Source organism: Mchenga conophoros, linkage group LG7, assembly GCF_057382185.1.
Source record: "Mchenga conophoros isolate Kocher_MC1m ecotype Shallow Benthic linkage group LG7, M_conophoros_male_GT1.1, whole genome shotgun sequence".
Lineage (NCBI taxonomy): Eukaryota > Metazoa > Chordata > Actinopteri > Cichliformes > Cichlidae > Mchenga > Mchenga conophoros.
The window spans coordinates 25,500,659-25,526,938 of record NC_140532.1 but is presented as its reverse complement, the minus strand read 5'-3'; the positions used below and the strand labels follow the sequence as shown (position 1 = coordinate 25,526,938).

The 26,280-nt window shown below is 39.5% G+C and overlaps 1 protein-coding gene and 1 long non-coding RNA gene across 4 annotated transcripts; one reads left to right on the top strand and one right to left on the bottom strand.

Annotated features, from left to right (window-relative positions):
• Window positions 1–519: 519 nt before the first annotated feature.
• LOC146570202 (bromodomain-containing protein 1-like) lies at window positions 520–15,030 on the top strand. 3 transcript variants are annotated; one of them, XM_085283088.1, is made up of 12 exons: window positions 520–831; window positions 2,350–3,734; window positions 4,183–4,339; window positions 4,433–4,561; window positions 4,980–5,108; window positions 6,604–6,916; window positions 7,096–7,827; window positions 7,936–8,065; window positions 9,273–9,403; window positions 10,409–10,503; window positions 12,677–12,831; window positions 13,432–15,030. In XM_085283088.1, exons 2-12 carry the CDS (start codon window positions 2,368–2,370, stop codon window positions 13,616–13,618), a joined length of 3,525 nt encoding a protein of 1,174 aa, XP_085139214.1. In that variant the 5' UTR covers window positions 520–831; window positions 2,350–2,367; the 3' UTR covers window positions 13,619–15,030. The 3 variants fall into 3 exon arrangements, with proteins under 3 accessions (XP_085139214.1, XP_085139213.1, XP_085139216.1); XM_085283087.1 differs by having other exon boundaries at window positions 521–831; window positions 7,096–7,833; window positions 13,432–15,029; XM_085283090.1 differs by lacking the exon at window positions 10,409–10,503 and having other exon boundaries at window positions 521–831; window positions 7,096–7,833; window positions 13,432–13,593.
• Window positions 12,508–17,465, bottom strand: LOC146570201 (uncharacterized). Its single transcript, XR_014893442.1, has 4 exons — window positions 17,403–17,465; window positions 17,076–17,155; window positions 13,077–13,113; window positions 12,508–12,859 (listed from the first exon to the last, which is right to left on the bottom strand). It is a non-coding gene; the product is annotated as an uncharacterized LOC146570201 (long non-coding RNA).
• Window positions 17,466–26,280: the final 8,815 nt, after the last annotated feature.

The window sequence follows — 26,280 nt, the reverse complement described above, 5'->3', positions numbered from 1 at the left end:
GAAGTTAATATGCCTTCGCCTTCTCAGGTTAGCATTGTGGAACTTTCAACATCACTACCTGAGTATATATTTGGGCCAGTATGTATACTTATAAATCCACATGGATTAGAGAAAATTCAAAATAAATTCAGATTCAGTCATAAAAGATATATTAATGTACATTAAATGTATATATTTAATGCAATCATTTAAAAGAAAAAGAAAATTTACAATCACAAATACATACGGCTCATAGTTTTATATTCCTTGAATCGTAATTTACCTTTTACTAAAGTGCAGTGGGTAGGTTCAAAACGTCTTTCAGACGACCCCACAAGCGGTTAGCGCGTGTACCATATGGAAGCGATGCGGTCGGAAAGTCCATACCCTTTCGATCGGTCATCTGTTGGATGCCAGAACGACTTTAATGTTTTTAATAATCTTTGCGTATCGTATTTAGAGATCATATGCTCGTATTTAAATATGAAATAATAACAATAATAAATATATATACACTTCCTGGTTTGCGTGGTGACGTCGCGGCATAGCGACTCACACAACCGCATTGTTGTGGGGGAAGAGAAGCTCAGGCAGCCGCTGAGCCCTGCCACTTCTTACTGCTTTTCCACAGTCCCAGCGATCGATTTTAAGCCTCATATCCTAGTATATCACTTGAAACCGCTCCCGTCGCCCTGGATACCTGTCGGTTACTTCTAAGGTTCACTCGGTTCAGCGCGAGCCGCGGTCGCCTTTGGATGACCAGACTGAATGTGGATTTAACTGCTGCTTCGCTCCGCAGGCCGCACCGCCATTGCTGCTGTTTTTATAAGCTTAATTCTTGAAAATAGCGAGGTAAGTTTTACCTCACTCTCGTTTTACCCGTTTAATGTTTTTCCCTGTACCCTGGATACCTTTAAGTTAGAAACGAAACAGTGCTACTCATAGAAAAAGACAACTTTTTTAATTGAGGTAGTTTCTTGTGTTGGTCGCCATATTTCCTTCCTCTTCAAGTCCCTGTAGTAGCAGGCTAATGTTAGCCCGGTTTCTGGACGGACTAGCAACTAGAGAGGCCACCGCCTGTTTATTAAGGGGAACAACATGGTTGTCTTTTCTTGTAACCCGCCAGTGTTTGATTGGTCGTTCTAAAGCAGGTTCGAAACATAGTACGGATCACTGTCTAGACGGACTTACCGTACCTACCCGTACCGGACATGGATCTAGTAACAAGCTGCAGCTACGTGGAGCCGCTGTTATTCAGGAAACAAACCACACAGGTTGCGCAGATCGGAGGCTCCTTGTCTTCGGCATTGCTGCTTCCTGCTCTCGATGCATTTCTTTCATTTGTCCAGTGAAGGTTGAAGGTACTGTTAGCGCAGCCGGCTGAAAGCGCATTGATCTCACGAGTTAAAGGTGCACCAGCACACGTTGGAGCACTATGTTCAAAGCTGCTAGCTTAACTTCACTTGCCCTGGTTTAAAAAATAAAATAAAGTGTGTGTGTCGCGAAGGTACAAATCTAAGTAATAGCGTTATTTGGGGGGAGTTGGATTTCAGGGAAATCGATATACATATGCAAACATGGCTGGAATAATTCATTTGATAATGGTTTACCTGGCCAATAATAGATACGCTTGGAAAGTAGGTTTTGGTGGTTTTCTTCGTCTATGACATTTAACTATATCTTTCACGTTTTGGTTACAGAAAGATAGATCTTTTTAATGGTGTGTCAACAAATTCATAAAGAGCACAAGAAATTAAAATCCAAGTAGCCCCAGTCCTGATCTGTTTTTCTGTAGCTGTCAATGGATCAGATTTACTGTAGGATTAAAATTTACGTCACAACTTTATTCTGGATCTCACATTAAGGTTTTTATTTAATATTTACTAATTAGCATTTTGGAGTATTTTGATATGATTCCCTAACTAATGTAATGAACAGGGTTTTGTTTAGCAACTTTAACATAGCACTCCTTTAATATAGTCAAAACAATTGCACCATCAGGATCAAAAGACAGCAGTCGGTCATTTAAATGTAGAAGGCTTACTACTACTTTAAATTAGGCTTGACGAAGAAGACACAAAATACAGAGGTGAAAACTTTGTTTCGGGACATTTTTTCCCTTATCTGTAAACAAGGGTTGGAAGATGTGACAGCAGCCAGTTGTGTACATGCAGAAATGTACAGTGAAATCCATGACATGACAGCTTTCTCAGCAGCTGCTAGATCAGCGAGTTATTTATAATAATAATAATAATAATAATAATAACTTTTTGTGTAGCGCTTTTCAAGAAACCCAACGATGATTTACAAAAGAGTATAAATTTTAAAACATATATTTACACATTTGTTTCATTGCTTGGGTTTTTTCAGGGTCCTCATAGCTCAAACATGAAGAAGAAAAGTCGAAACCAACGACCAGCAGTGATTAAGAGAGAGACTTCTCCCATCAAGCCATCGCCCAACCGGGAGACACTGACATATGCACAAGCTCAGCGAATGGTGGAGTTGGAGGTGGATGGCCGTGTACACCGGCTCAGCATCTACGACAAGCTGGATGTTATCACAGACGACGACCCCACAGCTCAAGAGATCATGGAGTGTAACAGCAACAAGGAGAATAACGAGAAGCCCCAGCAGGTTCTGGTGCGCTCTGTCCGCCTCAAAAACAACCAGCAGAAGAAGAATGCAGCTCTCACCACCTCACATGGTGGTAGTGCCACCCACAGCAGTGCCAGTGGCCTATTGGAGCCGAAGGTTAGAACAGTTGAATACAATCTGCCAGTGGTACCGAAAAGGCCAGCAACCTACTACAAATACACTGAGAGGACACCTGAGGAGCTGGATGAGGAGGTGGAGTATGACATGGATGAGGAAGACTATGCCTGGATGGAGATCATCAATGAGAAAAGAAAAAGTGAGGGAATAAGTCAAGTGTCGCACAACCTGTTTGAGTTTCTCATGGATCGCTTTGAGAAAGAGTCATTCTTAGCCACGCAGGGTCAGAGTGACTTGCAGTCACTTGTGGATGAGGATGCTGTGTGCTGTATATGCATGGATGGAGATGGAGCTGACAGTAACGTCATCCTCTTCTGCGACTCCTGCAACATTGCCGTGCACCAGGAGTGCTACGGTGTGCCATACATCCCCGAAGGCCAGTGGCTTTGTCGCCACTGCCTCCAGTGTCCGACACGACCGGCTGAGTGTGTTTTCTGCCCGAATCGAGGAGGAGCTCTGAAGAAGACAGATGATGACCGCTGGGGCCATGTAGCATGTGCCCTGTGGGTGCCCGAAGTTGGCTTCTCGGACACAGTTTTCATCGAGCCCATTGACGGTGTCCGCAACATCCCACCTGCTCGCTGGAAGCTTACTTGCTATCTGTGTAAGGAGAAAGGTGTCGGCGCGTGCATCCAGTGTGACAAGATCAACTGTTACACCGCCTTCCACGTTAGCTGCGCCCAGAAAGCTGGTCTCTGCATGAAGATGGAGCCCGTCAAAGAGGTGACTGCATCTGGTGCCACCACTTTCTCTGTGAAAAAGACTGCTTACTGTTGCAGCCACACACCTGAAGGCTGTGACCGCCGGCCACTCAACATCTATGAGGAGCCCCACCCTAAAAATGGAGCCTTTCACAAGCGAGCTGAAAAGAAAGGGAAGGCCAAGGGCTGGCAGAAGAAAAAGAATAAACGAGCAGACCCTGAACCAGAAACGGAACCTGAAACTCCGACCAGCTCTGGACCTAGCATTACTGCTTCAAGGTAACAGTCAGCCTTAGCTTACCAAATCAACACTCTCTCTCCTTGGTCTTTTGTCCTTTATTTCATTTGAAATGATAATTTTTTTCTGCTTCTAATTTTAGTTGAGTGCTATCTAAGGTAGGGATTTTTAATACATACAGAAAACAGTAAAACTGTATGAATCTGGAAAAAGTAAATATTGAAAGTTTAACTTGAGATAAGTGATATTTATCAGTAGTACTTCAAGAGAACTTTGCCAGCATTATTCCAATACAGTGGAGTTAAAGGTTTTTTCCACGGGTGTGTCAGCAGTGATTTTTATAAGAGATGAATACAAAGATATCTGATTGGTCAAAAATGACAAGCCAGAGATCTGACAGCATTTTAGAGCTACGGAGAAAATATTATCAAAAATATTATTATTATTATTCACTGATTAATATTCCCCTTTTCTTCTATGTTGGGTTAGTTTTGATACCATCCTCAACCAGGTATCAGTTCAGAGGAAGCGTTCATTTGTTGAGGGGGTGCTGAGCTACTGGGTGCTGAAGAGGCAGTCAAGGAACAATGTGCCCCTAATCCGCCGGTTACAGGCCAACCCACAGCCGCCCAAAGCCAAGAAGACGGTCAGTTCTGTTGACAGCTAGCAACCTCACACAGTAGGGTATTGTCCTTTTTAATGTAGTTCTTGTTATTGAGCTGACGCTTGTTTCCTGCAGGACCATATGGAGTCTAACCAGGCACTGAAGGAGCAGTTGAAAGAGTGGCACCGCCTCCGTCACGACCTGGAGCGAGCCCGCCTGTTGCTGGAGCTCATCAGGAAGAGAGAAAAACTGAAGAGGGAGGAGGTAAAACCCTTTCAGCATTTACTACTTCACGATTGTCTAGTGCAGAGCTTTATTCCTTTCATCATTTCTTTTCAGGACACATTGTTTATTCTCAAGTTAAAGCTAAATATTTTACTTTTCATTTACTACTCACTATTGTAATTATATTTGTTCTTGTTTAGTTAACTCATTACTACCCACAACATCCCAAATTCCACTGATTAGTTGGACAGCTCCTCACAAATTTGACTACTTGACTGTTAGTCTAAAACCTTTTATGTGCTTCAAACACCCAATGCGCTAAAACATAAACATCGACCCCAAAATGGGATTTACTGTATACACACATTCGGTTTTAATAAACATTGACCTTGGACTCTTGATAACACCTCATGCCATTCATGTGGATTAACATTGTTTGGCTACCTTCTTTCGACAGATGAAGCTTCAGCAATCAGTGCTGGAGGTCCAGCTGACTCCCTTCAACATCCTGCTGAGAGCTGTGCTCAGTCAGCTGCAGGAGAAGGACCAGTACAGCATCTTCGCTCAGCCTGTCAGCATTAAAGAGGTCAGCAGTTGTTCATTATTCACTTTAAAACAGTTTAAAGCAAGTCTTTTTCCCCAGTTCAAATGAAATGGCTAATATATAACGACATTTAGCAACACCTCTTTTTCCTGCCATAGTCTTAGTCAAAGATGTTTATTTATAAAGTCTGTTTAACATCTACATAACTGTATTAAACAAATCAAGTGTGTCTCCATCATTATACTAAAAGTAGTTCACTGAACCGAAATCACCAGTTCAAGAAGACCCAATTTAATGTGAAAGTATTCTCATTTCAGAAAACATTTCACGCATTGCATTTGAGATGACTGGCTTTTCATTACATTATAGTGCTCTATCAGTTGCTTTAAGCAACAGTTGCATTCCTTAAAAGCATACTTTCCATTGAAACTCAGGAACGATGTCCCATGTTCACGTGATGAACATTTCAGGATAATGAGATGCACTGACACCAAGTTGTTAATGAGTATTGGTTTCGACTAATGGTAAAAGTGTAAATAACATACTACCAGGGATATCAGGGATCACCACCATATCACCATATTTGCAAGTTTAGCAGTAGATTGTGTGGTATAAAGTCTGGTTCCACCATGCTCAACTGGTACAGACAGGGTTTCAGGCCCTTGTACTTCCACAATGTGTATTTGGCTCCACACTCTCTTCAGCCTAATTGAAGAATATTTGTCCATGTGCAAATAGAGAGTGTATGATAGGGGCCTGCGATTCAAATCAGCGATTCCTGTGCATCTGTGGTATTCTCTCTACTGTTTTCTTTTTTCCTTTTTTTAATTTATTTTTTTTATTTAAAGTGATATTTACCACAATGAAACATCCATCCATCCTCTTCCACTTATCCATATCAGGGTCATATCCCAGATACCATAGAGCAAGAGGCAGGGTACACCCTGGACAGGTCACCACTCAGAGCCATTCACACTTTAATCACCAGTTAACCTAACCCCACTCATTCCATGTCTTTGGAGTGTGGGAGGAAGAGAGAACCCATGCAAGCGCCACACAGAAAGGTCCCAGCCAGGTGGTGAAGTCAAACTCAGGACCTTCTTGCTGTGAGGCAGCAGTGTTAACCACACAACACCGTGCTGCCCTGACAGTGAAACATGTAGCACGGATTCCATACCTCAGTATCAAGTGGGTTGTATGAACAGCTAAACAGTGAAACTAATGGCACCTTTTGTGCCAATGATCGAAGAAATGCAATTTGTTTATGTGAGTGCAAAGCTTCTTGATATAAATGAAAGCATGCATTGTTTTCTAAATTTGGTCAACCTGCGTTGCAAAGGTTGACCATTTTGAGGTTTAAAAATTGACATCCAAGTTCTGAAACTAGTGCCCAAACCGATCATCCATAAAAATCAAGCTTTAGAGGGTCAAGGCTCAGTACCTTCCAGCGTGCCTTTTGAAAAAGGGATATCGTGAACCAGAATTTCTTCCTCCTCTTAGACTGCTGCACCTGATGTCTGTTCTCTGTTCTCTGCAGGTACCTGACTACCTGGATATCATCAAGAACCCTATTGACTTCTCCACCATGAGAAAAAGAATCGATGCTCACTTCTACAGGAGCCTGGAGGAGTTTGAAGCAGACTTTGACCTCATAATATCCAACTGCATGACATACAATTCCAAGGACACCTTCTTTTACAAGGCGGCTCAGCGGATGCAAGACCATGGCGGAGCCATCCTTCGCAGGGCCCGCAGAGAAGCAGAGAGGATTGGCTTCGACTTCCCCAGTGGGTTGCATCTTCCTGAAGTTCCGAAACTGCAGCCAACACCGCCATTCACCTGGGAAGATGGTAGGCTTATAGTGCTTCATGAAGTAATATCTGAAAGTGATAAGTAACTTATCTTTAATCGTTATCTCTTAAGTATATTGAATAATAATAAATATTTAAACAGTGAAAGTGTGAGTTCAATAGTAAAATAGTCATGTAATCAGGATAATGACGTGGTTATATGTCACTGTCCTCCGTAGTGGACCGCTTACTGACTCCCACGTACCGCCAAAAGACTCCTCTGGAGGATCAGCTGAAGGAGCTCCTGGAGAAACTGGACCTGAGCATAGCCATGAAGCACAGCCCGTCCCGCAGCAAGAGGCTAAAGCTACTCAAGAAAACCATCACGGAGGTCCGCAGTGAGATAAGCCTGAAGAATTCCCTGCCACCACAACCCTCTACTCCAGATCCCAGCCCATCTCCTGCTGAATCTGAAGACCAACCACTACGAGAACTGCTGGCAGATCCCAGTATACCACAGGAAGACAAGTCTTTACCTCCACCACCATTAGAGACATTAACCTTACCATCCCAAATTTTGCCTATGGACTTGGACCCGACCCCCGTGAAGCTCACAAAGCCCTTGGACCAGTCACCCACAGAGTTTGAGGACGTCACCAACACATCTACCTCAGTGCCATCGGACACCCCTAATGGGCACATCCCAGAGTCGTTGCTCCCCAAAAGTGACCTCTACGTGGAACGCTATAACCGGAGGACCAATGTGCTCTTTCGGAAGTCAAAAAGTGCTAGCCCACAGAAACTACCCCGGACCCAAGAGGTCTCCTCTGGGTCCCCCCCACCCCTGGGCGCCAAAACCTTCCTGTCAGTAGTGATACCTCGATTGGAGACGCTCCTTCTGCCAAAGAAAAGAAAACGCAGCAGCAGCGCTGATGGTGAGGACGACGAGGAGTCGCCGATCAAACGCCTTGGTACAGGTGCCAGTCAGATATTAATTATTTTGTTTCAATTGCAAACAATGCTGGTGACAAAAAGATTCAGTGAGTTTAAAACAATTCTTGTATTATTATCCCTCTCAGGAATGGCAAACGGTTTTGTGGTGGAAGAGGAGGGTGTGGTCTCACAATCTCCCCGTTTGCTTGAGCCACGCCGACGCTGTGCCTCCGAGTCGAGCATCTCTTCAAGTGGAAGTATCCTTTGTGACACAAGGTGAGTGAGAAAAGAACCAACCAAATCCTGAGTGGCTATGCTTATTTTCATAATTTTGTCCTTAACTTCTTCCAGTGTTAACATTGTGGTGACCAAGTTTATAGTATAATCAGAACAATTAATATATGCGCCTCCAAGGCGAAAGGTGCCAAGACACTTTCTGTTTTCAAACCAAATTAGTTAACCGTCAGTTGCACACAGAGGTTTTCCACAAATGACAATACTGTCACAGTAAGTCTGCTTCTGTGGTCAACACCAGACCTTTAACAAACAAAAGATCATAGCAACAAAAAACTCACGCGGCAAAATGAAACGACTGAAATTAAAAAGGTGCTTGTTTGTGGTTATAACATATAAAAATAGTAGAATAAAAAATGTGATGACTTTAAATTACAGAAACAAAAGTCTTGATAGTGTCTATAAAAAGAACTAACCAAGAACAGTCACAGGTGTCACAGCTGGTTTATTTAACGTTTTCTTTGGTGTGTGGGGAGACGCTGACATGCGGAGTTTAAAACGAGCTTCATTTTGTAGTGGATGACTTTAGCTGGTGGAATACATTTGTGGTGCTGCTACCTTTAGTGGCAATAGTTTTACGGCATCCTTCCTGTGAAATCCAAATGATAGTCTCCATCCCTCGCTCGTCTGAAACTCCTGCTGCGATATGTTTTTCCTTATCTGGTAGTATATAAACACACATGCTCAGTGCAGTGTGCCAGGTAGAAACATTTCTGGTAGGGAGCGGGGGATTAATGATTCATTGGATGCATGGGAGAAAAAAAAACTCCTAGTAAATCCCATGCAGACAGCCTAGTATTGCCATGGCAATTTATAATTGTTTTAACCATCGTACGTGGAAAACTTGCAATAGATCAAGTATATTCGATATATCACCCACCCCTAGTTTGATGTATTATCTATTAGCTTATATTTTGTAAAACTAAAAGTTCTTTTGAAGTATAAAATTTGATATTTAATAATTTGGAACAAAATGTCATAAGACAAAAATATATTTTTAATAATATGAAGTAGGTTTCTTTTGGTTTCACTTGCTTAACTAGATTTGGAGTTTGAAAATGAATTGGTGAAGACAAAATTAATAATTGTTAGTCAATCATTCCAGCAGCTCATACATGAGGGTTTTTTAAAAAACAAAACAAAACAAAAAAACATTTTCCTCATTGACCTTTGCTCCTGCATCTTTCAGGACCGTTATCCTGTCTAAAAGTGGTAAAGGGCGACCGGCCACCGCTCGACGTAGCACTGTGGATGACAAAAGCACTCTAATGACCTGCATTGAAAATGGCGAGTTCATCAAAGCTGCAAAGATCTCTTCAGGTGAGCCGATCAGCTCTGGATTGTGACCTAATGAGTGTGCATGAAACAGCTTGGCAAGCTTTGATTTGTCATTTCTTACTTCTGTCTTCTGAAGACATTTACTAAACTAATTAAAGAGTGGCTCTTTATTGGGATACTAATACTTCTTATGTCCAAGCATGCAGCATTTTATTAAATTAATTTCTTGCTTTCATGTTACATCTTCACTTTTCTACTTTTACACCTGTGTAATACAGAGCAATTGAAGTTGAATGAGTCATGTTGAGTGTCATAGGTTTTGATGTAAAAATCCTTTAAATAGAAATCCTTGAAAAGGGGTTACTACAGAACCATGAAATCACCGATTCATCAATGGAGTCTTCCACACTGGTTCTGAAACTGAGGTTAAGTGGTTCATCAGGTACTGGATTTAAGTCAGCATATTCTGCGCTCACACTGAGTTCAAGCTACAAAGGAAGTTGTGAACGCAGGAGAACAACAGAAACGGGAAACCGCGGATGGACGAGGTGGAAGTGAACTAAAGACTGGTATTTTCTTTGTGGATTCAAAGCGAATTATACACTCGTGCCCGTCAGCTACATTGTACTTGAACTGATGTGGTGCAACTACTAAAACTGCATTGTTCATCATTACTGCCGACGTTAATGAACATTGCATTATGACAGTCTTGAAGTTAGGAAGTTGGATTGATTGTGTGTGTGTGTGTTTGTGAGTGTGAGTGTTTGCAATGGTAAAAGCAAATCTAAAGAAAGTTATTTCCTATGCCATTCATGAAAAGTATCAGCAGTACGTGAACTTAATATATAAATTAACACGGACATATTTATATTAAAAAAAAAAAAAAAAAGAGCCAGTACCCACACATACATACGATATACACCCTAAAAATGGTTTACATGGTCTACTTAATAGAAAGTATTATTGGTGGTGTGTGTGTGCGTTGAGATTGGTTGTGCTCTCTGTTGCAGTGTATCCTTCATAACTTGCTTGTTGTTGTTCCTGTAGAGGTGTGGAAACCCACTGCTGCTTCTCCATTTGTTCTGGAGCCTCTTAAACTAGTTTGGGCTAAATGTAGTGGATATCCCTCCTTCCCTGCCCTGGTGAGTGAGTGTTAGTCCCCTCTGTATCTCATTACCCATCTGCCCCTCTGCCATTGTCCATCCTGTAGCTCGTAATTTGTGCTCATGGCCACGCAGGAGCTTCCAGCTGGCTGATAGTGGAATGGTTGTTGTTGTCGTCGTGTGTAGTGTGGGTCGCTTCGCTCTGGGTGTATTGGGCTTGACTTGGCCTTGCATGCTTGTCTCTCTGAATGCTGCCTTCTTTCACCAGGTTATGCACTTCAGCTTTTTTTCTTTTTTTTTTTTCTTAAAAATACTGGAAATCAAGTGCTTTGAATTAGAATACAGAAAACACAAAGGACATGGAAGTGACTAAATATGTCAACAAACAGGGCAATAATTTAAGATACATCAGTTGAAAGAAATCTCACGCATTCACACAACTGTCAGTTCAAGATGGGGGATTACATTGGATTAGTTTATCTAATTTTACAGGCTTCTGCAGATTGTTTCACTTGTGTGCAGCATAATAAAAGTCAGCTCCCTAAATTTAGTATTAGGATAATGAATTTCAGGACCAGTGAGTCATGGAGCTGCAGAGCAATGTGAAATTGATCTCTAGTTAAAGGATAGTCCCTGAAAGTTTGCCCACTTGGGCAAAGGATGAAATTTCCCTCCATAACATGCATTGAGAACCAGGAAAAAGGCTAAGTGTCACAATGGTAAAGAATTGTTCCAAAAAGCCTGGATCCTTCTCCTGATTGAACCACAAGTTAATCACTTAAGTTGGGCCAAGAACCCACCTCTGCTAAAAAACGTCATGCTAACCCCATCCATAACATTTTGTGTAAATCTGCTAACAAATAGAAACACTGAACCAATCCCCCTTTTTGGCGGAATTAACAAATAAAATCCAGTAAAGTTCTTTTCAACAGCTACCTCCCAACTTTCACATATGGAAAGAAACAATGCATTCTAAAATCTATCCCCTGTTACCAATGACAGGGTGGAAAGAGACTGCGCTGAAGGGTTTAAGGTCAGAGGCAGTCTAATGCAAATACATTACATCATCATGTATAACAACAATTTGCTCCTTGCAAATCTGGGCAGAATAGTCTCTTTAAAGAGCTTAAGTTCATTAATATGATTTTAAAATACAGTTTGCAAGTCAGAAACAAAGATCTTTCGATCAGTGTCACTTAAAAAGAAAGTCACTTTACAGGAACTGTTAGTTTGTATAGAACAGCATCCTTCAGTTTTAGTTACAAACTTTAAAGTTAGCAACATGAAAATCAAGTCCATTTATAGTTAAGCATGTAATTTATTTCTTACATTGTCAAAAGCCTTAGCTAAATAACTTGGCTGGCACAATGTCAGTGTCATGTAAGACTTACACTGCTCACACAGTACTGTCTAAAAATAAAGACAGTACTCTGTATTTAATTGGTATAATATTTGCTAACTCCTTAGTCTGAATGTCTAACAAACTGGGGTGTTTTTAGTCACTGCAATTAGACATAAAATGTAAGTCGAGTAGTCAACTTGTAGCAGGGCTACAAATAATGTCTTTAGCTTTACTTGATCAGCTAGAATGGAAACGAGTGAAATGAGAATTAGGAAAAAAAAAAAAAAGCTCAGGGTCAGATTTTTCTAATGCAGAAAACACTTTCAAATATGCCCATCCAAAAAAAATAACATTCATTAAAACATCACATCTACTGTAAGAATGAAATAGAAATAGTAATTATAGAACTGTTTAGATCTTCTCTATTTCCTTTACTTCCGAGTGGAGACAAAGCTAATTTTGCATTTTGAATTATTTGATCTAGCTCAGTAGGAATTGAGCCATTTGGAATTAATAGTTTTTTTGGACTTCTCAGTTATCAGTACCTTTTACAGAAAGATTTTCCCCCAAGCAAGACGTGGACAACTTACAGCTTAGATGTGGAGTTGATGGCAGAAGCAGATATTTAACTCTTCACAGAAATGGCACTGACTTGGTGATGTTAGTGGGCTGTTCAAATAACACAAACAAACCAAAAGTAATGTACTTATCAAGACAAATTAGTATTTTTGCAAGTTTTCAGCCAGCCATTTAAATAAAAAAAACAAAACAAAAAAGTCCCAAACTCCAGGTGCCAATTTTTGGCCACACGTTTTCCTGCAAGAAGTCTGCCTCCCTCAGTGTCCCGCTCCATTTTCTTGGTCTTCACAGATCATGGACCCCAGGTCACGGAGGACAATGTGTCGGCACAGCGGGGTGGAGCTTCCCCAGCCACCGTTGGACGTTCTCAGAGCCGGAGAGCGGATGCAGTTCAGGTCCGCAGAGAAACTCTTCCTCGTCCACTTCTTCGACAGCAGGCGCAGCTGGTGAGCAGCCAACTTCTTTCACTGTTAGCTGGGATTGAATTAATCTTGCTTAAACAAAACAAGTGATCAAGACAGATTGTACGTTTGAAACCTATTTAACCTGGAAAGCAACATTTGATCCACTCTAATCTACTCCTGCTGTTGTCGATGAGCTCCACCAGTCATATCTGTGGCTAGCCAATGTATGAGTCACTGTAGCCTGCTTAATGACAGCTTTTTAATGTGTTCATAATAGGAAACTTAACTATTGTGATGTGGTCCCCAAACAGTTTTTCCAGAGACCTAGTTTGGGAGAAGAGGGGGGAAAAAAAAAGAAAGAAAAAAGGAAAGCTTCACTTTAACAAAAATTTACTTTTGTACTGATGTTGTTTAAGAGTGACTTCTGAGACAAAAAACAAAACACGTTAGCCACTTAATACAGACCTTTTTTTTGTCCTATGTCAAATTATTACTATATATGTAAAACAAAACCAATTTAGACTGATCAGACTATGAAAGAGATGCTGAACTGCATTCTGTGTCTTGTACAAAAGGTCTTGAAAGGAACTCCACTTCGTCACATGTGAAAACATTTTCCAAAATGGTCTTCTCTCTCATCAGGCAATGGCTTCCTAAATCCAAAATGGCTCCCTTTGGCGTCAATAAGATGCTCGACAGAATGAAGCTGATGGAGGCTCGGTCGTCCTCCGTCCGAAAATCTGTGCGACTCGCCTTCGATCGAGCCATGAACCATCTAGACCGAGCTAGAGAGCTCAAGCCGAACACTGGCCTTGGTGTCACGATTTGAAGCCCCGCCACCTCAAGAATCCTCCCATCTCCCATCTCTTAATCATGTTTTTGTCACTGCAGAGAACACGGTGTCTGCTGTATACGCACAACACAAACACATCTTGTTTACTATGTCCTTCAAACTGGAACCAAATCATTTCCACCCTTCCTCACACACAGGTTCCACCTCTCTGAAATACTGTAGCTTGAAACAGTTGTTCTTATTTGTCAAGAGCTATGCAATGAAAAACGTCTTTGTTAGTGGATTCAAAAAGTTGACAGGGGAAAAAAAACAAATCAAATCTTGGCTGCGAGGACTGAAAAGTAGCAGGTCTAAACCTGTTGAATGTGGCAGAGTTTGGCCTCTGACCTCCTTAAATGTGCTGCAAGACTGCTGCAATCTCACTGCCATGAAATTGTCCATCATTGTGTGTGACAGCAGCAGCTCCTGTAAATATCCTGTACAAGGCCTGACACTAATTTATTCATTCCCTCAGTCAGTTTTGGTACACAGCATTCTGATATTTATACAGTGAGGTGATGATTCGCGCTGTCAACAGCACTGACAGTGTTGGGATTTCTGCTGGTGCTATCTCTACAGAGAAAAATCAAACATGCATACTGTATTGAACCTTTTTATTTCACCACCTTTTGTACGTTTTTTTGTAAGTTATTGAGTTCTCAAGCTTCAAGTTCTCATCTTTGGCATTAATGTGTTTTTGTGTGTGCTTTTTTTTTTTTAAATTCTGAATGTTTTTACTGGACTTTTTTTTTTTTTTTACTGTTTGTACATATTTATATAACATCTATAAAACTCTCAAAGTTTAAAATGCCCAAAGTGCATCATTCACACCAAAACAAAGGAGAAAAAAAGCTGCCCACAGGTTCCCCAATTATCTTTTATGGGGTTTTTATTAGATTTTTTCAGGTTTTTGGCCTGTTTGTTTGCTGTGATGAGTTCAAGTCTTCTGTAAAAATGTCATAGAATCACCTTCTCAACCTGGAGTGGACAGTCAGCTGTAGGCGAGAAGAGAATGTGCCTGTACTAATTTATTGTAAATTCAAAAATGTATATGCATTACTTTATAGAGAAAGTAAGAAAATACTACAGGTGCACTAGGAGTCACATAGAAGCCCCTTCTCTTTTACCTGTGTCAGTCTTTGTTTTCCCATATTGATAGCATTAAATCTGAAGGGTGAGGTGACAGTGTTTTATTTTGGCAGGGTAGCAGTGGGTAGACTTCCTGTTTTCTTTGGTCCTTCTGAATGTGGATGTTGTGTGTAAATAGATTTGGTACTTTAGCTGATTCTCTGGGAAAAACCACAGTTAACAGGGAACAGAACCCAGCTGACAGCAGGCTGGTGGGATTTTTATACTAAAACACTGAAATTAAAATATGTTATTAAATCAATCCGAATGTCTTCTGGCTTTGTTTTTACACATTTTTCATTCAGACTTTACAAGAAAAAAAAAATCAAGGCTGTTTGCCTGGTTTTATAGTACTTGTTATACTGAGAAGTTTTTATATTGAAAAAAAAAATTTTGAGTAAACAAGTTCAGCAACTTCCCTGTATATCACCAAGTGACCATTAGATGGAGCCATTGCACCTTAACTGATTAAAGGAAATATGTCTTATTAACACCAACAAGAATAATAAATGCAGAACTCAATGCATTGTAGCCATTTGGGGACAGGGATAAGTCATCTATTCATTCCATATACTACATCACCATGACACTGTTTGACAACACAAATCAAAGTTGCACTACTTTATAGAGACACGTGCTTCTTCTGATAATGTGGATAGAAGTTGTTCTTTAAGAGCTGGAGCTTCCAAAGTCTGCCTGACCTCAACTCTGCTGTGGATGTTGTTTTTGATTTTAATGTCAGGTTCACTACATTTTCCACATGCCTTCAATATGAAGTCTGACCAATTTAAGTGTTAACTGAGCACTGAAATGTCACAAAAGAAGGAAGAACCATTTCCACAAATTACTGCACTAATTTTTCAAGTGAGAAAATATAATTTCATTCAATATTTAATTGCACTCATTTGCACTGCGAGTATGCATTCACTAGAAGAAGAAGAAAAAAAAAAAACTACTTTGAAAGACTATGATTACACAAATGAAAAGTCATTCTGCTCCATTCTTCAAACTGCGGCTGCTGTTTGTTTTTATTATCATTGCTGGTTCAGTTTTGACAGCCGTCCCTCAAATGTTTTTCTGATGACTCGTTATCCTTCAATTAGAAGCAGGGTCCAGGGGTTTAAATGTCTTTGAAGTTGGAAATTGTTAATTACCCATTTGGATGGATAATTAACAATTTCTAGCTAATCAATAAACCTAACACATGTTGACAACAATGCAGCTGCCACTGCTGCATATACGATGCTGGCTGAATCAACCAGCTTGCATCTGTTTGTTTGTGTTGAAGGTCATGAAATTTATTTTCTCCAGAGTGAAATCTAAAAAGCTGAAACAGTCTCTCTAAAATTCTGACAAATTCTGCTGAAATCTCCTTCCTGTCAGCACCAGTTGGATTCCTGTTTTATTATGTAAAAATCATGGTGTTTGATGCAGCATCACTCGAGCCCTAACCAATATCGTTGTCAGAATACAGTTTTTAGTTGAAGTTTGTGTTTTGTTTTCTTTCACTTAAGCCAAGAGGCAAGGATAAACGTGAATGTGCATTCATGTGTATGGAGGAGGATTTGGAGGACTGTTCAAGTCTAAAAATTCTGGGGGATTGGAAGGTTAAAAACACAACCCACTTTCAATATTTTCCTTGTTACAGGGACAATACAGCTAATGTTGAGTCCACAAGTTCACATAACACAATCTTATTCTGGTTGATGAGATGCCATCCCACAGTGGGTAACCATCAGGAGGTGGTTCCATACTTGTGGTTCCTCTACATGCAGAGGGACCATTAACTCAATAAATTGTTATATTGCCAATATGACTAATCATCCAGTCCAATAAATGATGAACATAAGTCAATATCAGAGTAAAGAAAGATTGTGCACGTTTTTCATAGACAGTGCATACACTCACACATCTTATGCTCAACCCCAAAATGCATTTTCCTTACAAATGTGCCACAATTTCAAGGGAAATAACGCCAATAGCATAAGATTTATTGCCTAGAAGCGCAGCTACAACAAAATAATCATGGTGTCACAAAGTGTGCCAAGTTTAATTCCTTCCTCTTCGAGGTAAAAAGGAAATTAAAACACAGAAAGGAACTTTAGTCTGAAGTGATGCCTTTAGTTGAAAAAAATAAGTTTTTAAATCAAGAACTCTGGTAAAATCTATTTAGTGTGCACTTTGCATAAGTCTGAGCTGCGAGGGATTATGCTGAAAACTGGGTTAATATAATTCAGTTCATTTGTATTTGCCAACTGGCTATTAAGAATTTTGCTAAAATATGTAGTTAAAATAAATAAATAAAAACCAACCACTGCTGAGATACCTGGAGTATTCCATTAGTGAACAAACTGCTCCCAATATATCAACAAAGCCTAGAGCTGGAGGCAGCCACCCGCCACAGCACTAAAAACAAAGAGGACAGAACAACAAATATGAAAAACACAGTTATTAAATAGCTAAATAAACAATACTTCAAATGAAAGCTAAAAAATAAATAAATAAATCCCAGAATAAACAGCAGTCAGTGCTCCTGAAAAAACAAAACATAAGTTAGCTATGGCACCTACAAATTACTAAATGGAAATATACCAGTACAAAACAAAACACTGGAGTGGGTAAAACTATTAAAAAGTCCACTATTTCAGCTCACCAGGCAAAAGTGTAAATCAGTTCAACCCACAGGGGAGCCAAACCAGAGTCCAGGACAATGGCAGGAAGCAGTCCCCACACCTGGCTGCAATCACCTATTTAAGCCTTTGTAGTCCCCTTATGATTGGCTGTTCAACTGCTACACCTGTATGACTGATTGTAAATCCAGCAATAAACTTTGAAATGAACTGTAACCAAACACTTTTATAATTGTCTTTTTTCTTGGCTTGTCCTTTTTAAATCTCTAAATAGGACTTTTTTTTGCCAGCTCAAACCTTATCAAGTATAAGCTTCATAAAGTATTCTCACATATCCTTATAGTGTTATACATACTTTAACTTATGTGTGTGCATTACTCCTCACTGTATTCAGTCCAGGTTTTACCATAATAGCTTTACAGGGTAAAAGAGAAGAAGCTGCAGGCTTTATTAGAAGCCTTCTTTTTACCTTTTAATTATGGGGGAGTGCGCTGCAAGAGCTGGCTGATTGAAAACACACTAATTAACCAATCAAAAAGTGCTTGGGCAAGTGGTTACCTGTGTGATCACTCTGAGTGCAGTTTCCTTCTGCCTCGTCCCCTGATTCCTGATCTGCTAATGAGACAAAAGTGTTGGAGTCTATCTTAATGAAATTCAGTCATTCCCTCACATGCTGAAGCAAGTGCTCAATCTTCTGTCACATGGGCTTTTTGTAGCCCCTTGGCATTTGAATTTTTTTAAAGAGGAGAGATGGTTTCCTGATTTGGATTTTTGGATTCTCTCCTCGAAGAGAAAAAGGTGTTGGTGGAGGGTGGCAGGCTCTCAGCATGAAAACCTCGTCTGATTTCTTTCCCTGCTCTTCCACTTCTCATCTCTTGATGGCCAGGTCATAATTGGCTGTGACTGGATGAAAATGGCACCTTCAACCTTCCCGCTGCCTGGAAATAATATTTCCTCATATTTCTAACATGAGAAAATCTAAAACCAGGTGAAAAGAACGGGGTGGAGAAAAAAAGAGTACTTTTGTAAAATCTTATTTGTTTATTGGTGTAACATTTTGATTTACAGGACAAAAGCCAAAAAGTATAAAACCTTAGTTGAGAGATGAATTTTTAAGTTCTTTTAAAAATTTTGTTTTAATTCAAGGTAATATGTCTGAGGTATTAACATTACTACTAATTCCTAATTACTACTATTAAATCTTTCTAATTGTACACTATCTAAAAACTCATCAGTGCAAATTTGGATTAATCACCTGCAGAAATGTAAGTGTTTGAATACCTTTTGAGAAAAAGTACAGTCCCTGTTTTTTCCTTTCCCTGGAAACTATCAATTTCAGGTTCGCTAATCTGGCCAGAACATTTTTTCAAGCACTAATCAAAGCAGAAATAGAAAACAATGATGTGGCTTTATGAGATACAAACTGATTTGCAAAGTTTAAAAAAAAGGAAATTATTAAAAAAAAAAACACCCACACCTATGAAATATAACACACAAAAATACCACTGGGGTCTGCATGACCCTGGTCAATAAGATGAGGGTCCAAACATTTGAGAAGACTTTAAATGAGATCTGGATCAATATGAGTAACTGATGTCTTTATTAAGTCAAGTCACAGACGTAAAGCAATAAAGAATACATTGTTGTTGTTTGACAGTGATCAATGAGCTTTTAAGGTTGTACAACCTGCCATTATATCCAATGGAATGTTGGACAGCTCTTTGTGTGTGTGTGTGTGTGTGTGTGTGTGTGTGCACTTGTGTATATTGCAGGGAAAGTGATAGTATAATTTGCAGAGGTATGAATATTTTATGGAGTGAACTCATTAGATGCTCGGGCTCTCGGGAGCTGAGAGGAGAGTTTGTTTTGTTCCAGATTATTTGTGTGATAAATTATACATCTCTGAGACTCAACAATATGAAAACAACACAGTTACAATTAGAGGAAGGGGTGTGAAGGGCTGTATTTACACTCCACACATCAAAAAGAAGCCTGGCCCACTTTTTTGTCCGCTATGCACAGCTTACTCTGTGAAGGCCACTCTGAAACTAAATCTAATTCTTAGATCAAGTCATTTCTGTTATGACATATTTTAACGGCAGTTCATTCTTAATTCAAGACTCAAGTTTGCACAGTCACAGTAGATACAAAATGTCAGTGATCTGTCATCATTTTAAGATTTCGTTCACTTAGTCCAAATTATCTGATGGAATAGTTCACATACACTTCCTTTTGTTTTATAATACAATTCAAATTTGTATGTTTTCATCATCACTATAAAAATAATTTCTTAAGGGCTGCTGTCAGAGCAAAAATGTCATATTAATTTAATTATCGTATCCCTTCTTTCACACAATTGCAGCTACTTCACTAGAATTTGTGTCAACATCCAATCCAAAATTAAAACAATATAATTTTTATTTGGTTTCTCTTATCCCTTGTCTTGGTATAGCTCTGATATTTTTTACTTCTATCTGTTCTATTCTACACTATAAATGACCATATTTTACTTGGTACGTAATAATAAGGCGACTTTAAAAGGAAGGGCTACCATACTAAATCACCTTCTCCCTTGAGATCAAACTTAAAATAGAATAGGAACATCTATTTAATTCTTAAATACTGTAGGAAACTGGTAGAAAATCCGTTCCATATCTAAAACGCATTATACTTTTAACAGCATGGTGGCAATAATGATGGTGGGGTAGCACTGGTAACTGTGGGGTTGTCTCCAATCTCCTCTGGCTCTATTAGAGAGTTGACAGGCTGTGAATGGGCTAGAGGCCCTATGGCCTCGGAGCAATCACCATGGCCATTTCACACCCTGCTGATCTCCTCATCTGCAGCAGATATTGGGGTGGGGTGGGAGGGTTGTAGAAGGTGCAGAGGCCCCAAATGAAGTTTTGTCCTCACTCTCAAGAACTCACAGGATTAAAAAAAATTAATAAATGAAAAATTGTCATCCTGTTCAAAGTTAAAATGGCCACTTATGCTAAGCAACTGAAAGTTTTATATTGATATGAGAAAAGTGCCTCCGGAGTACCAAGACTACAAGAACTTGGTAAATTGTAAATGTTTACCTATGAAGTTTATAACTTGTCAGATTTTTTTAAAAAAGCACAACTTTAACAAACTTCTGATTGAGTCACCGCAAAAGATGTTAGAGGAAAAACTACGTTTTTAGCACATGATGTAACTTCAGCACATGTTGTTTTTAGTGAGCATAATACAATAGACAGCCAATCCTTATTGTTTACAGGTACTTGATTTATTTTTCAGTTGAAGGGTATAACTGAGCCACTACGTGATGATGAAATATAATCTATTGTGAGTGATTACTGCACAGTGGCCCAAATGAACTACCAGCAGCAGTTCAAAAGCAGACCAGTGCAATCAATTAGCTTACTGCCAGAGCTGAACTTGGCTGAACTTGGCTCTCTCATTGATTGTCTGACAGGACAAATAGTGCACATCTTTACTAGCTTTGGGAGTTTGAAGGTGATACATTGAGTATGAGTATTACAGATGGATGACTGGATGTACATCTTTTATGATGCTGTTGTTATGTTTTGTTCTAGAGATTAATTTGTTTTGGAAATCTTTGGAGCAACGGCTTTACTCCTCCACATAGAATGGATGAAATCCTAACTCTATGTCTAAGGGTTCTGACAATTGTACTCACAATTTCATTCAGTCACTATACAAAGTTTGTGGCCATAGTTGAGGGTAAGGACGAAGATTGACCAGCAGCTTCACTTTCACACTCAGCTCTCTCTTCATCACGACAGACCGGTACAGTATCTGTATCACTGCAGTGGTAGCCCAAATCCATTTGTTGATCTCCCACTCCCCTCTTCCCTCACTCATGAACAAGATTCCAAGATACCTGAACTTTCCCCCTTGGAGCAGCAACTCGTCCCTGACTTAAAGTGTGCAGTCCACTCTTTCCCGGTTGAGACCAAAGGCCTCAGACTCGGAGGTCCCAGTACTCACCACTTCATACTCTGCTCCAAACCGCTCCAGCTAACAGACTCACAAGTGGAGAAAGTGGTGACAAAATGATAAGAGAGAAACCTGCACAACCAATTCAAGAAAAGTCTACTGTAGCAAACCTGATAACAGTGTCTAAGGTCCAAGTAGGAAGGCACAGATTTCCAAATTGTTTCTGCGGGAGTAAAAATCTTTTAAAAAATAGTTGGGGCGGGTATACCGGGACCTTAAAAGCAAAGTGTACGGATAAGTGTTTCAGCGGATAAGCTGGAGGAGGTGACTGGGGAGAAGGAGCTCTGGGCTTCTCTGATTCAGCTACTGCTCCTGTGACCTGGCCCCAGATAAGCAGAAGAAATGGATGGATGGATGTTAAAGCCTACACCTTTATTTGTTTTCCCTTACATATATTTTTTATTCATTCTGAGCATTTTGGTGCAGTGACATTTAACTGAAATTTTGTGGAATCACATGGACACAGCTTGAGGAGCAACTCAGTTGTACCAGTATTTAAAAGCTCATCCATAGAGATTGTCATTAAATAAGATTGGGAGCCAGGGACACCAATAAAAGAATGAGGAGCTGCTATTTAGAATTTTATGTCATTTAACTTTAGACTTGAAAAAATGTAGAAAGTGAAGACTTTTCTCAATCAACACCATAATCTGATTAAAGGTTACAGAATTTAAACACTCCAGTGTGTTAAAAAGAGCTCCAAGGCTGTGCTTATTTGTGTTAATTGAAATAGAGAAGTACCCATTTCTTGCTTTATTAAGCTCTTCATTAAAAACAGTCATTAACACTTTCGTTTGACTAACACTTTCATCACCCTGAACTTGTCACAGCAGATGGCCACCCCCCTGAGCCTGGTCCTGCTAGAAGTTTCTTCCAGGAAAAAAGGGAGTTTTTCCTTCCCACTGTCACCAAGAACTTCCTCAAAGGGGGTTGTTTGAACGTTGGGGTTTCTCTTTATTGTTGTAGTGTCTTTATTATACAATATAAAGTGCCTTGAGGTGACTGTTTTTTTAATTTTGTGCTATATAAATATGGTTGAATTTCAATTAATTGAACTGAACTTTTTGATTATGTACTTCCAGACTTCTTGCTGGAGCATGTTACCAACATATAGGGGCCCCCAGCAGACCAGCACAGTCAGACTCAGAAAAACCTTACTCTAATTAAATTTGGAGGTCATCTCCCTCTGCACCTCTGCACTGCATTCAGTGCTGATGCTATTTTTAGATTGCTCTTTAAATGTTTTGCCAACTATTTGCATATCAGCACTGGCCGTATGCGCTGGACCTGTGAATCTTTAATGTAAATTTCGTATTGGGGAAAAGGGATTGAGCCACATTTGGTGAGTATGGCAGTTGTTGATCAGAGATTGTCTATCTTGTGAAACATTGTGTTTAATTTGTACAATCTGATGCACAATATTTATTGAACTGAATGCTCTTCCAGGTCCTCACATCCCTGTTGACAGCCTGATGCTAAGGATCAAATTTAAGGTGCACACTCCTGCCAAAAAATAAAAGAAATGATGACAATATTCCTTGTAGCACTTCTATTTGTTCTTTGATTTCACTGTAAACCTCAAAAGCCTGTAAAACAGGACTACTAGTGGTTGATCTAAAATTATAAGCTACTCTGTTGAAAGCTGCACGCGGCGATTAACTGAATTGCATAAGGTTTTACTATTTAAGAGCAGAGGTGCAGTGTCTTACTATGAGTAATGAATGTAGCATTGAAGTATGTCATTCATGAAGCATCAAATCATAGTTGTTATAGATTGTGAGTCATTGCTGTAAGACTACATGTGTGTTTTCCAAATCTCTCTGATCTAAAGAGCAGAAGATGAAAACATACTATTCAGTTCCTCTTCAGAAGGTTGTACTATGAAAATATTTAGTTGGAATTTCGGGAGGAGAGCATTAACAGCAGCATACTGTGTTAATGCCTGTACTGTACGTGCGTGTGTTTACATGTATGAGTTTGCGTGTTTAATGCAGCGTTTAATGATAATCTAATCTAATGATATGATAATGCTATCTGTGGTGTGGACTTATGATAACCAGCAGGCCTGCTTACTGTGTGCAGAAACTGGGAAGTAGCAATAGAAAACACATAAATAGGGCTGTAAGTGGCAATCTGCTGCCCAAAACTAGAAATAAGATGGAAGAAAAAAAAAAAAAAAAAGAAATGCCACATTCACAGGCTAATGCCATTCCATTCATGTAATGATCTTGAATCAGAGTCCAATAAAAAGAGTTTTCCTCCCATGCTTTAATGTGTTATACTCATCAGCTTCTCTGCCTCAAATGGAACTGATGTGCACGGTCTCTGGCTGTTCCTAGGGAATGTGAGAATTTCACTTACTCCAACTCAACACCAGTTAATCTTAACTTCTTTCTTAAGTCATGTTCATGTCTGCATTTGGGTGTTCCATCTAGGCATTTTCCTCTTACAACAGCTTGGAGAATATGAGAGTGGCATCACTGAGCTCCATCAGGACATTGCACCGACCCCACCCGCTGCTCCCTGCTAACTGCTCAGCTCCTGGGGAATAAAGGTCAAGTAATCAGGCATCTGGAAGGACAGCTCATTTGTCACCCCTTGATAAATGCATCAGTGGCTAAACTGTGGAGCAGGACCCCACTGTGATGCACTGAACAGATAGGTTAACTGATCCAAAACAGGAAGAAATGGTGGTCATTTCTGGGCAAGTGGGGATGCTCCAGCAATAACACCCACCCACTGCTAAATGACAGCAGACTGTGAATACTAACTGTGACAAGACATTAAAAGTAAAGAGGCAATAAATTTTACTGAGGGAAGGAAAAGCTGCTCACATCAACCCCTCTCACACTGACTTTTCTCCTGGCCTCCCCTTAGGTTCTCCACTCATCAAAAGTGTTTTCCTAACACAAGAATCCAAAAGATAGATTTTATGATACATAGTTATGATGCAAAAATAGAATATCAGTCCCAAGAAGTACCTTCATGGCTTGTATGGATTCCCTTAGTTGTTTCAATCGTTTGATTTGGTGATTCTGAATGTCTGAATCACAGGATGTTTGGATCTTAAACTTTCTGAAGTGTTTCCAGACAAGCCAAGAGTCAGCAAAGATATTTTTATCTTTAAACTGAATTACCTCAAAACCCATGATTTATGAGGGGAGATTTGCATCATCAGTGGGACCTATTTCCTGGAGAAACACCAGGTGTACCTATAACAATCAACTCTCAGCTTATTTAGACTGACAAAACACAGCAGTGTAATTAAATTAGTCTGTATTAGATTTTTTATTGGACAGATTTTTTTTCAAGTGTCTGCATTATATAAAAAATATTCTCAACCCAAAATGTCCACTGTTTCTTTTGGAAAATAGTTTTTCAACATTTTCTTTTATTGAATTTTTGTCTTGGAGTAAGGTTACAAACTTCAGAAGGAGGCAGGCCAGCCAAGAGACAAACCGGGGTGCTGCAATTTAGCCCTTGCTGAAGGCGTACTGACTCTGTGTTTCCTTTCACGAATTCAAGGAATAGTTTGATTCAGATGGTGAGCAACCAAGAAAGGATTGTAACCAAAGAATCAAAAAAGCCCATGAGAAGTGGTTAAAAGCACAATTTTTGTAAATATTGGTAATTATAAAAAAAAATCCTAAAACCCTAAACAATACTAGAAAACAGAAGAAACACTTTAAACTTGCAAAACCCCTGAGACTTCTAAAAGAAAAAGTAATTCTTATAACCTAGGATTAGGATGTTTTGTTTGGATCACAAGGCATCCTCAAAGGCTTTCAAGGGTTTAAGGCTCCAGCGGGTAACTTCAGGTTTAACCCCAGGTCTTCAGTGTTATTTTGCAGGTACCACCAATCCTCATAGATACTCTGGATGTCTGTGCACACATAGTAGACAGGCTTATAGTTTTAGGTCTATAATTTTAGAGGCTAATTTTGTTATTTACTTTTTTCCTTTTGGCCGCAAGCAATTTTTTAGTTTTTTAAGCTTTAATATAGTGAAATATTCCTACAAAAGCGCACTACTGTCAGTCAAGTATTTGTTGATGCCACTTAATTCAGACATTCATGTTTCCTTAAGGGTGCATTACAATAGCCGATGATTCCTTAAACTTTTATCTGTTACCCTTATTAATCTAATATTTAATCTTTCAAAAAGACCAAAGATCAAGACGTGTAGGCTCATATTTAATTCCACTTCATCTTGGTTCAGTCTGCAGCAGACTGGAGGACACAAGGATCAAACCACCAACCTTCCAATTAGATGATGACCTGTGCTACCGCCTGAGCTACATGCTCAGCTGCGTTTTGCATGTACAGTCTTGATGACCTTACTATCTTCAGGCTAGCAGCTTAGTCTACAGAAAGACTTAATAAGTACAATAGCCCATCAAGTGTCAAAGTATGGGATATATTTTTAATGTCTTCAAGAGAATAGATTATAAAAAAATATACAGATAAAGAATTAAGACAATTTTAAAACATAAGTTCAAGAGGAAATACTAAATTTAAAAACATATTTCAGATTTTAGAGAAAAATATTGATTCAAGAAAACAGACAATAACTAAATCATCATCAGAAGTTGAAACTTCACTTAAAGAACACCTTAAAATTTCTTAAGTTATTCATATGATTCAAACATTATGTTTTGTGGGCAGGGTTCACCTCCTGTACTGTGGGGAGGCCAAAGTCATCTTTTAAGAGAGATGTCAGTCACACACAAGCACATTCATCATCAAGTCAAATGACTGATCAATCTGCTGATTCATAAATAAAGCTGGGCAATATTCAGCTGCACCACATCTGTGTGATGGAATAGAGATTGAATATCTGTCAGTCTCCACACTGACTTATTAGCATATTTCAGACTGTTAATTAGCTCTGACACGATTG

Excerpts from the sequence above, each read along its gene's own strand:
- LOC146570202 (XM_085283087.1), top strand. The coding sequence starts at position 2,368 with ATGAAGAAGAAAAGTCGAAACCAACGACCAGCAGTGATTAAGAGAGAG. Across the intron at positions 3,735-4,182 it reads CCTAGCATTACTGCTTCAAG|TTTTGATACCATCCTCAACC; the intron begins GTAACAGTCAGC and ends ATGTTGGGTTAG. Across the intron at positions 8,066-9,272 it reads AGTATCCTTTGTGACACAAG|GACCGTTATCCTGTCTAAAA; the intron begins GTGAGTGAGAAA and ends TGCATCTTTCAG.